At 50.2% G+C, this 12,637-nt stretch overlaps 1 protein-coding gene across 2 annotated transcripts in view; it reads left to right on the top strand.

Moving 5' to 3' along the window:
* ERCC2 (ERCC excision repair 2, TFIIH core complex helicase subunit) overlaps positions 1 to 12,172 on the top strand; it is a 426,580-nt gene extending 414,408 nt beyond the window's left edge. For both annotated transcript variants that reach the window (XM_088443994.1, XM_088443993.1), the window contains 2 exons: positions 3,432 to 3,575; positions 11,882 to 12,172. In XM_088443994.1, the coding sequence (XP_088300120.1) occupies positions 3,432 to 3,575; positions 11,882 to 11,974 (237 nt within the window). In that variant the 3' untranslated portion in view covers positions 11,975 to 12,172. The remainder of the gene's footprint in view (positions 1 to 3,431; positions 3,576 to 11,881) is intronic.
* Positions 12,173 to 12,637: the final 465 nt, after the last annotated feature.

Genomic DNA, 12,637 nt, shown 5'->3' with positions numbered 1-12,637 from the left:
CTGGAACAATGTGGACTGAACTGGAATAACGTGACAATGGCTGAAGGGAAATCAGGTAATGCTGAGACGAGGGTTAAACAGGGTGATCCGGAAATGCTGTGACAAGGTTGGAACTCAGGTGCAGGCTGGATAGGATAATTGGGAATAACAGGTTTCAGGAAGGAATGGGTAGGTTTGGGAATTTTAGGTTCAGGGAGGGAGTAGGTAGGTAAAAGGGGCAGGTGTTGATCCTCAGCAGGAAGCAAGGCAGGGTGACACGATGCAGGTTTACAGAGTGCCAGGGACCAACCAGGAGTAGGACTAGCAGCAAAGCACAGGCCAGGTATTGCTGTAACAGGACGTCTGGATGCCAGGTATTACTGTAGCAGGTTTTCGGGATGCACCAGGGGTTGCTGTCAGCAGGCTTACTGGATTGCCAGGTTTGGCTGTAACAGGTTTTCTGGAAGCACCAGGGTTTGCTGCCAGCAGATTTACTGGATTGCCAGGTACAGCTGAAACAGGTTTTCTGGATAGCGCCAGGGATTGCTGTAGCAGGTTTCAGGGATATACTTGAATGCAGGAACAGCATGAACCATACACCACGGGAAGACGAGATGTTCAGGCCCAGAATGCTATCAGGAGAGGATATATATACCATGGGTCTGGCAGCAATTGGTGGATACGGACAGGTGGTCAGATAGTAGCATTCTGAGTGGTGGAAGGCACAACATGCAGAGGGAGTATTCATCTCTGCAGCTCTGAGAATCAGAACCACACCTGTGATTCCAATCAGGGCTAGCAGTGCTCACAGACAGAGGAGAGGCCAGGTGCAATAATCAGAGCAAATCCTCCAGGCAAATTACACACACAGCTCCATGGGGAAGCTGACAGGGGTAAGTCCCAAGACAAAAGGTGACAACTAGACAGGGTCGTGACACTAACTCTCTATAATTCATAACTTGCAGACGCATGTTGCGATCTCCTTGCTGATGGAACCGGAGATCTGCAACTAAACAGTGGTTTAGAATGGCACCAAACCCTGTCTGCTTATTATGTACTAAACCTTAGATCTCAAATACATTCATTTCACAACGTGATTATTTAACGAATAAAACCTAATATTAACCTTAATGCTAGGGAACCTTTCAGTGTAAGTATGCAATGTGTCGGTGTGGGGATACTAAGAAAAGACGCTAGTAAGCATTGTGCGTCTATGTGTTTGTGAAGTACACCATGGTACGTGCTTTGCGGGGTCGTTCATATTATGTGTATTAATAAATGTAGGTATTTGTATAATGAGGACTTTTAACCTGGGGCAGTAGCAGACGCACGACGCTAATAATCATAACATAGCGCTGTACACGGATACTATGTGGGATTCGTAAAATGGCGTTATGCTACCATTCGCAAAATGGCGTCGTGCCGATATTAATTTTACAATTTAGGTCTCAGCCAATCATCCGGCTTCAACAGAGTCAACTAAAAAATAGTCATGTAAACATCTGGTTGCTCCCGCTGGTCTGACAGCTTTTGAAAGATGTGACCATTCCCAGGGATATGGGTTTGTCCGATGAGGACGTCTGCTTTCAGGTTTCCTCCCCAGGATTGAAAGCCGCTGCCAAGCACAGATCATCTTGCACATGGCCAGGACACTGTTGGTGCTCCTTGCTAGTTTATGCAAGCCGCGGTCAAATATTGTTTGACATTATATGGAGGGACCTTCCTCATAAATACTTATGTTGAAAACCATTCTGAGCTCCAGCAGGTTTATAGGTAGCTTTGACTAGTCTGGAGTCCAACAACGCGGTAACTGGGGACTAAAGTGTGACAGACCCCATATTTCAAGGCTGGCACCAGTCATCACTATCATCCAGTCTCAAGTGAAGAACAGACAACTTTTGTTGAGATTGTCTCTAAGCCACCAGCGGAGTGATAGATGCATCCTAAAGATCTTGCTGTTCAAGTGTTGGCCTGAGAAATTATCTTATACAGTTTTAGACCAGACAGGACCTCATCAGTGCATGAAAGACTCCAGAGTCCTCTTGGACTCAGCGTCCGCCTCCCAAGTACGAAGTCAGAGGGCACAGTATGCCAAGATTGTAAAGACCAAAATTCTAGCCCCAAAGTTCCATATCAGTGGCAGCTTCTTCCAGATACTCAGAGACCTCACTGACACGCTCCACCAGGGTTAGAGTCAGATTTCAGACCATCCGCAATTGTTCCAGCCACCCCTCACTGCCTTCTAGAACCATTAAAAATGCTAAAATAGGTCTAAAGCAGACTCTTGCCACATTGTAAACCGCCTTCAGAGAGGACTCCATTTTCCTATCCATGCTATCCCATAAAGTAGCAGTGTTTGGAGTCAGAATGGTGGTGGTCTTAGAGAGGTGTGCTCCCTCTTATGCCATCTCTCTGATTCCTCACTCACTAATCTCTAACAGCAGTCATTAAATCATCTGCTTCTAGTTTCCTGGTGAAAATATCTGGATTTAGAGCTCCGCTACATCACCTTTCTCCTGGGAGGAAAAATCAGTCCATCTCCTCCAGTGTCTGATACCTTACGATGATGCTGCTTTAGTAATATGACTGGGCACAAGGTAATTTGGCATAAAATCTGGGCAGCCTTAGTCCTGGTGGAATTCTCCTTCCCAGACATAGAGAAAATAAAGGAAGAGAGAGATAGGACAGCTTCTGTTACGTAATATAAGAGGATGTGGAGTTGCAAATGACACAGACCAGAGGCTGAAAACCCAGCACTGCAGTACACCTCATAACTACTTACCTACAGACGGGGAGGAGAAGTAGCTACTGCTACATTGGGGAGGAAGACTCCAAGTGACGGAACCTGCCAAAGGGCCCTAGCACTGAGGGATGGCAGCAGTATGATTGCCAGCTACTTCGCCATCCTGTGCCTAGTGCGCGGCAGCCTACACCTAACTCCCTTATCAGCTGCTCGGTGTTACGGGAGGAGCAGGGAGCCAATAATCTGAGTGCTGCATCTTAGGTGCCAACTTCAGGAGACGCGGACATCCCTGGTCACTACCTCGGAGGGTGCCAATAGCAGCACTGCAGCAGCAACTGGAGGTAGAAGAAATGAAAAATCTAAAGTGGGTGCCATGTGCCCTGAAGGTCTGATGGACACTAAAACAACTGGCGATGACAGGGAAGAGGGAGTTTCAGGCGAGTCTGCCCAATGTTTTCAAGGGGCAATCATTTTAGAAGGCAAAACCAGTTGTTTTTTAAATGTTTGCCCCTTTAAAATATTGAGTAAACTCTGCATGGCGCAGGCTATTACATTTACCCCTCAGGCCTCGGGTTACATGTTAGAGTAATACATTTATAGAGCTTATATTATGACTAAGCAGAAGGTTGGTGCTATGCTGGTTATTGGGGGTTGTTGATACATACATGTATTATACAGAAAGATGGAATAACGTGTGTCTCTCTTACAGCGCTACGCACGCTCCGATAAGAGGGGGAAGTTGCCTCTCTGGATTCAAGAGCATCTGACAGACGCAAATTTAAACCTGACGTTGGACGAGTGCATCCATCTAGCCAGACATTTTCTAAGAGAAATGGCTCAACCATTCCGCAGGGTGAGACCTCCTCCTTTATGTTGCCTTACAGCTGGGGTAGGCAACAATTGCTCTGGAACTACACATCCCAACATGCCTTGCCACAGTTTTGTCATAACAGGTCATGCTGGGAGGTGTAGTTCCACAGCAGCTGGAGTTCTGCAGGTTGCCTACCCACAAGCCTACATTATAGGACCTCTAGCTTTCTGTTACCCTACAGTGAGAAAACACCCCCTCCCTGTCCTACTACAGCGTGAGACCACACCTCTCAGTTACCCCGCAGTAATGCTGGGTACACACTGGGTGACATAACGGCTGTTCCCCCTCCCTGTTACCCTACAGTGAGATACTGCCCCCTCCCTTTCATACTACAGCGTGAGACCACACCTCTCAGTTACCCCACAGTAATGCTGGGTACACACCGGGCGGCATATCGGCTGTTCCCCCTCCCTGTTACCCTACAGTGAGATATTGCCCCCTCCCTGTCATACTACAGCGTGTGACCACACCTCTCAGTTACCCCACAGTAATGCTGGGTACACACCAGGTAACATATCGGCTGTTCCCCCTCCCTGTTACCCTACAGTGAGATATTGCCCTCTCCCTGTCCTACTACAGCGTGAGACCACACCTCTCAGTTACCCCGCAGTAATGCTGGGTACACACCAGGCGACATATCGGCTGTTCCCCCTCCCTGTTACCCTACAGTGAGATACTGCCCCCTCCCTGTCATACTACAGCGTGAGACCACACCTCTCAGTTACCCCGCAGTAATGCTGGGTACACACAGGGCGACATATTGGCTGTTCCCCCTCCCTGTTACCCTACAGTGAGATACTGCCCCCTCCCTACCCTACTACAGCGTGAGACCACACCTCTCAGTTACCCCGCAGTAATGCTGGGTACACACAGGGCGACATATCGGCTCTTCCCCCTCCCTGTTACCCTACAGTGAGATACTGCCCCCTGCCTGTCATACTACAGCGTGAGACCACACCTCTCAGTTACCCCGCAGTAATGCTGGGTACACACCGGGCGACATATGGGCTATTCCCCCTCCCTGTTACCCTACAGTGAGATATTGCCCCCTCCCTGTCATACTACAGCGTGAGACCACACCTCTCAGTTACCCCGCAGTAATGGTGGGTACACACCGGGCGACATATTGGCTGTTCCCCCTCGCTGTTACCATACAGTGAGATACTGCCCCCTCCCTACCCTACTACAGCGTGAGACCACACCTCTCAGTTACCCCGCAGTAATGCTGGGTACACACCGGGTGACATATCGGCTTTTCCCCCTCCCTGTTACCCTACAGTGAGATACTGCCCCCTCCCTGTCCTACTACAGCGTGAGACCACACCTCTCAGTTACCCCGCAGTAATGCTGGGTACACACCGGACGGCATATCGGCTGTTACCCCTCCATGTTACCCTACAGTGAGATTCTGCCCCTTCCTTGTCATACTACAGCGTGAGACCACACCTCTCAGTTACCCCGCAGTAATGCTGGGTACACACAGGGCGACATATCGGCTGTTACCCCTCCCTGCTACCCTACAGTGAGATATTGCCCCCTCCCTGTCATACTACAGCGTGAGACCACACCTCTCAGTTACCCCGCAGTAATGCTGGGTACACACCAGGCGACATATTGGCTGTTCAGTTGAATGGCCGACCTATCGTGTGCGTTGGCCAGTGTGTACCAGCGATATGTCTGTGCTGCACAGCCGATGCCCAATATATCTGCAGATACTGTATATTGGGGCATGGGCGATTAACCAGCTGCCCAAACACTTGCTGCACGGGTCGTCGGTGATTGACCGCTCAATTGGGCGGGTGCATGTAAATGTGAAAAAGGGGGGTGGGGGGGGGCGTGGGCTGGGTGCATTTGTATGGGTGTTGGGTAATGCCACCGGTATTTTACTCCTTCCTACACCACCAGGGTTGTTGGGCACTAGACCTGTGGGATAAATTCAGGCAATAGGCCTGTGGGTCTATAGGCGGGCACAAGGCCCGAGCAACATATGGGGCATTAGGCCCAATTGAAGGTATATGCCCCCCAAATAGGTGTGTGACTTGGGCATTAGGCCCAGGTCACTAGAGGGCCCACCTATTTGCCCTTTAGTGGATTGGGCCTAATGCCCAGGTCACTCACACCTATTAAGGGGGCAGATACCTTCATTGGACTGCATAGGTGGTCTGACAGGCATACGTGGGGCTTCTGGGGGCAATGCACAGGGGGACTGCTGCTGGGGGCAATGCTCTTGGGGGACTGCTGCTGGGGGCAATGCACAGGGGGACTGCTGCTGGCAATGCTCTGGGGGACTGCTGCTGGGGGCATTGCTCTGGGGGACTGCTGCTGGGGGCATTGCTCTGGGGGACTGCTGCTGGGGGCAATGCTCTGGGGGACTGCTGCTGGGGGCAATGCTCTAGGGGACTGCTGCTGGCAATGCACAGGGGGACTGCTGCTGGCAATGCACAGGGAGGACTGCTGCTGGGGCAATGCTCTGGGGGACTGCTGCTGTGGGCAATGCTCTGGGGGACTGCTGCTGCGGGCAATGCACAAGGGGGACTGCTGCTGCGGGCAATGCACAGGGGGACTGCTGCTGGGGCAATGCACAGGGGGACTGCTGCTGGGGCAATGCACAGGGGGACTGCTGCTGGGGGCAATGCTCAGGGGAACTGCTGCTGGGGGCAATGCTCAGGGGGACTGCTGCTGGCAATGCACAGGGGGGACTGCTGCTGGCAATGCACAGAGGGGACTGCTGCTGGGGGCTATGCTCAGGGGGACTGCTGCTGGCAATGCACAGGGAGGACTGCTGCTGGGGCAATGCTCTGGGGGACTGCTGCTGGGGGCAATGCACAGGGGGACTGCTGCTGGGGGCAATGCACAGGGGGACTGCTGCTGTGGGCAATGCACAGGGGGACTGCTGCTGGCAATGCACAGGGGGAAAGCTGCTGGCAATGCACAGGGGGGACTGCTGCTGGGGGCAATGCACAGGGGGGACTGCTGCTGAGGGCAATGCACAGGGGGACTGCTGCTGCTGGCAATGCACAAGGGGGACTGCTGCTGCGGGCAATGCACAGGGGGACTGCTGCTCGGGGCAATTCACAGGGGGGACTGCTGCTAGCAATGCACAGGGGGGACTGCTGCTGGCAATGCACAGGGGGGACTGCTGCTGGGGGCAATGCACAGGGGGACTGCTGCTGGGGCAATGCACAGGGGGACTGCTGCTGGGGCAATGCACAGGGGGACTGCTGCTGGGGGCAATGCTCAGGGGGACTGCTGCTGGGGGCAATGCTCAGGGGGACTGCTGCTGGGGGCAATGCACAGGGGGACTGCTGCTGGGGGCAATGCACAGGGGGACTGCTGCTGGGGGCAATGCACAGGGGGACTGCTGCTGCGGGCAATGCACAGGGGGACTGCTGCTGCGGGCAATGCACAGGGGGACTGCTGCTGCGGGCAATGCACAGGGGGAACTGCTGCTAGGGGCAAAGCACAGGGGAACTAAAGGGCATTAATGTGCGGCATAATGTGTAAAGGGCATTACTGTGCGAAATAATGTGTAAAGACTCTGCATTTATTATTTGATAAATATGCCTATTACCTAAAGTGGCTAACCATAATATCACTTTAAAACGGGACACGTGGCATTAATTACAAAGGTTCTGTGACTGCTGACTTCATGCCTGGATTTCACCTGGTTTTAATGAGCCACAGAACCTGTGTAATCCATGAGTGTCCCAGTGTAAAGGGATAGTATGGTAAGCCTATGTATATATAAAGGGATAGTATGGTAAGCCTATGTGTAAATAAAGGGATAGTATGGTAAGCCTATGTGTATATAAAGGGATAGTAGGGTAAGCCTATGTATATATAAAGGGATAGTAGGGTAAGCCTATGTATATATAAAGGGATAGTAGGGTAAGCCTATGTGTATATAAAGGGATAGTAGGGTAAGCCTATGTGTATATAAAGGGATAGTAGGGTAAGCCTATGTATATATAAAGGGATAGTATGGTAAGCCTATGTATATATAAAGGGATAGTAGGGTAAGCCTATGTATATATAAAGGGATAATAGGGTAAGCCTATGTATATATAAAGGGATAGTAGGGTAAGCCTATGTATATATAAAGGGATAATATGGTAAGCCTATGTATATATAAAGGGATAGTAGGGTAAGCCTATGTATATATAAAGGGATAATATGGTAAGCCTATGTATATATAAAGTGATGATATGGTAAGCCTATGTATATATAAAGGGATGATATGGTAAGCCTATGTATATATAAAGGGATAATATGGTAAGCCTATGTATATATAAAGGGATAGTAGGGTAAGCCTATGTATATATAAAGGGATAATATGGTAAGCCTATGTATATATAAAGGGATAGTAGGGTAAGCCTATGTATATATAAAGGGATAATATGGTAAGCCTATGTATATATAAAGTGATGATATGGTAAGCCTATGTATATATAAAGGGATGATATGGTAAGCCTATGTATATATAAAGGGATAATATGGTAAGCCTATGTATATATAAAGGGATAGTAGGGTAAGCCTATGTATATATAAAGGGATGATATGGTAAGCCTATGTATATATAAAGTCATGATATGGTAAGCCTATGTATATATAAAGGGATGATATGGTAAGCCTATGTATATATAAAGGGATAGTATGGTAAGCCTATGTATATATAAAGGGATAGTATGGTAAGCCTATGTATATATAAAGGGATAGTATGGTAAGCCTATGTATATATAAAGGGATAGTATGGTAAGCCTATGTATATATAAAGGGATAGTATGGTAAGCCTATGTATATATAAAGGGATGATATGGTAAGCCTACTTATTCTCTATGGGTTTTGTGAACAGACAAGTCATATTATCTGAAATATCATGGAGGCATTAAAACATGCATTTTAGGGGCTTGTGAGGATATCTGATGCTGTTGGGGCTATCAGATCTGCATTTTAGGGGCATGTGGGGATGTGTGGTGGCATGTGGGGAGGTCTGAGGCATGTGGGGAGGTCTGAGGCATATGGGGAGCTCTAAAGCATAAATTATGATGGGACCCAGAAATGGTCAGGTAGGACCCCATTTTTTTTAAAGTGGTGGGTTCCTGGGACCCACAAATTTTGTCGCTCACCGCGATCACTGATGTGTTAGTGATCCAAGAGACATGGGACATCTGAGTGGATGTGGGGAGGTCTGAGGCATGTGGGGAGGTCTGAGGCATATGGGGAGCTCTAAAGCATAAATTATGATGGGACCCAGAAATGGTCAGGTAGGACCCCATTTTTTTTAAAGTGGTGGGTTCCTGGGACCCACAAATTTTGTCGCTCACCGCGATCACTGATGTGTTAGTGATCCAAGAGACATGGGACATCTGAGTGGATGTGGGGGATCTAATGGGCATTTTAGGGGTATGTAGGTTGATCTTATGCCATGTGGGATGGTGTGAGGGACACATGGAGAGGTCAGGGTGTATTTAAGGAACATGTGGAGAGGTCTGATAGCTATTTAATAGATTTCATAACAATAAATGATGGGACCCAGAAACAATGAAGTAGGACCCCAGTTTTTATAAATGATGGGTCCCTGGGACCCACAAAATTTTTATCTCAGCGCGATCACTACTACAGTGAGACATTGCCCCCTCCCTGTTACCCTACAGTGAGATACCGTCCCTCCCTGTTACCCTACAGTGAGACATCGTCCCTCCCTGTTACCCTACAGTGAGACACTGCCCCCTCCCTGTTACCCTACAGTGAGACACTGCCCCCTCCCTGTTACCCTACAGTGAGACACCGTCCCTCCATGTTACCCTACGGTGAGACACCGTCCCTCCCTGTTACCCTACGGTGAGACACCGTCCCTCCCTGTTACCCTACAGTGAGACATTACCCCCTCCCTTTTACCCTACAGTGAGACATTGCCCCCTCCCTGTTTCCCTACAGTGAGACACCGTCCCTCCCTGTTAACCTACAGTGAGACACCGTCCCTCCCTGTTACCCTACAGTGAGACATTGCCCCCTCCCTGTTACCCTACAGTGATGCACCGTCCCTCCCTGTTACCCTACAGTGATGCACCGTCCCTCCCTGTTACCCTACAGTGATGCACCGTCCCTCCCTGTTACCCTACAGTGAGACACTGCCCCCTCCCTGTTACCCTACAGTGAGACACTGCCCGTCCCTGTTACCCTACAGTGAGACCCTGTCTCGTCCCTGTTACCCTACAGTGATACACTGCCCCCTCCCTGTTACCCTACAGTGAGACATTGCCCCCTCCCTGTTACCCTACAGTGAGATACTGTCCCTCCCTGTTACCCTACAGTGAGACACCGTCCCTTCCTGTTACCCTACAGTGAGACACCGTCCCTTCCTGTTACCCTACAGTGAGACACCGTCCCTCCCTGTTACCCTACAGTGAGATACCGTCCCTCCCTGTTACCCTACAGTGAGACATCGTCCCTCCCTGTTACCCTACAGTGAGACACTGCCCCCTCCCTGTTACCCTACAGTGAGACACTGCCCCCTCCCTGTTACCCTACAGTGAGACACTGCCCGTCCCTGTTATCCTACAGTGAGACACTGCCCGTCCCTGTTACCCTACAGTGAGACACTGCCCGTCCCTGTTACCCTACAGTGAGACATTGCCCCCTCCCTGTTACCCTACGGTGATGCACCGTCCCTCCCTGTTACCCTACGGTGAGACACCGTCCCTCCCTGTTACCCTACGGTGAGACACCGTGCCTCCCTGTTACCCTACGGTGAGACACCGTCCCTCCCTGTTACCCTACGGTGAGACACCGTCCCTCCCTGTTACCCTACGGTGAGACACCGTCCCTCCCTGTTACCCTACGGTGAGACACCGTCCCTCCCTGTTACCCTACGGTGAGACACCGTCCCTCCCTGTTACCCTACGGTGAGACACCGTCCCTCCCTGTTACCCTACGGTGAGACACCGTCCCTCCCTGTTACCCTACAGTGAGACATTACCCCCTCCCTTTTACCCTACAGTGAGACATTGCCCCCTCCCTGTTACCCTACAGTGAGACACCGTCCCTCCCTGTTACCCTACAGTGAGACATTGCCCCCTCCCTGTTACCCTACAGTGATGCACCGTCCCTCCCTGTTACCCTACAGTGAGACACTGCCCGTCCCTGTTACCCTACAGTGAGACCCTGCCTCGTCCCTGTTACCCTACAGTGAGACACTGCCCCCTCCCTGTTACCCTACAGTGAGACATTGCCCCCTCCCTGTTACCCTACAGTGAGATACTGTCCCTCCCTGTTACCCTACAGTAAGACACCGTCCCTCCCTGTTACCCTACAGTGAGACACCGTCCCTCCCTGTTACCCTACAGTGAGACACAGTCCCTCCCTGTTACCCTACAGTGAGACACCGTCCCTCCCTGTTACCCTACAGTGAGATACCGTCCCTCCCTGTTACCCTACAGTGAGATACCGTCCCTCCCTGTTACCCTACAGTGATACATCGTCCCTCCCTGTTACCTTACAGTGAGACACTGCCCCCTCCCTGTTACCCTACAGTGAGACACTGCCCCCTCCCTGTTACCCTACAGTGAGACACTGCCCCCTCCCTGTTACCCTACAGTGAGACACTGCCCCCTCCCTGTTACCCTACAGTGAGACAATGCCCGTCCCTGTTACCCTACAGTGAGACATTGCCCCCTCCCTGTTACCCTACAGTGAGATACTGTCCCTCCCTGTTACCCTACAGTGAGACATTGCCCCCTCCCTGTTACCCTACAGTGAGATACTGTCCCTCCCTGTTACCCTACAGTGAGATACTGTCCCTCCCTGTTACCCTACAGTGAGACATTGCCCCCTCCCTGTTACCCCACAGTGAGACATTGCCCCCTCCCTGTTACCCTACAGTGAGATACTGTCCCTCCCTGTTACCCTACAGTGAGACATTGCCCCCTCCCTGTTACCCTACAGTGAGACACCGTCCCTCCCTGTTATCCTACAGTGAGACATTGCCCCCTCCATGTTACCCTACAGTGAGACCCTGCCTCGTCCCTGTTACCGTAGAGTTAGACACTGCCCCCTCCATGTTACCCTACAGTGAGATACCCCTGAGGTCAAGGCATCACCGGGACATCTGGTTATTATCGCACACGCACAGCTGTCCCGGCATTAAGATCTTCATACAAGCTGAGGGAAAATAGCAGCCAATAAGCCATGTATATAATCGCTGTACATCTTCTCTGGAATACATTGGAGGTTCCCAGGCTGCTGTCTGAGCTGTACCCCTAATCTCACTCTCGCTGTCCTTTCTGTAGGAGGATCAGCTGGGACTGTCTCTTCTCACCTTAGAACAGCTGCAGTCAAAGGAGACGCTACAGAAGATACAAGAGATCGCTCATCAGGTGTGAAGTCTGTTCCTAAACATCTTGAGAGACCGCAGACGTGTTAGAACTGACCGACAGACAGCCAACTGGAAAGTTCTGGGACTTGCTGTGGATGCTGTATTATGAGGAATGAGATTTTAGGCTTGTGCCTCTTTGTGTGTGTTACACCAACTCACATTCACTGCACACTGTAAGGTCTGGAAATAAATGACAATCTGAATGTTCTGTAATAAATTTACATTTATATTATTTTTGTCATCACAATAATTACAGAAAGAACGTGATACAGAGGGATAACGTGTGACAATGTGATACAGAGGGATAACGTGTGACAATGTGATACAGAGGGATAACGTGTGACAATGTGATACAGAGGGATATCGTGTGACAATGTGATACAGAGGGATAACGTGTGACAATGTGATACAGAGGGATAACGTGTGACAATGTGATACAAATGGACGTGATACAGATGGATAACGTGTGACAATGTGCTACAGATGGATAACGTGTGACAATGTGCTACAGATGGATAACGTGTGACAATGTGCTACAGATGGATAACGTGTGACAATGTGATACAGATGGATAACGTGTGACAATGTGATACAGAGGGATAACGTGTGACAATGTGATACAGAGGGATAACGTGTGACAATGTGATACAGATGGATAACGTGTGACAAT

The sequence above is a fragment of the Taudactylus pleione genome, unplaced genomic scaffold (genome assembly GCF_031769625.1).
Source record: "Taudactylus pleione unplaced genomic scaffold, aTauple2 ptg000343l, whole genome shotgun sequence".
Classification (NCBI taxonomy): Eukaryota; Metazoa; Chordata; class Amphibia; order Anura; family Myobatrachidae; genus Taudactylus; species Taudactylus pleione.
This window is presented reverse-complemented; position numbering and strand designations above follow the sequence as displayed.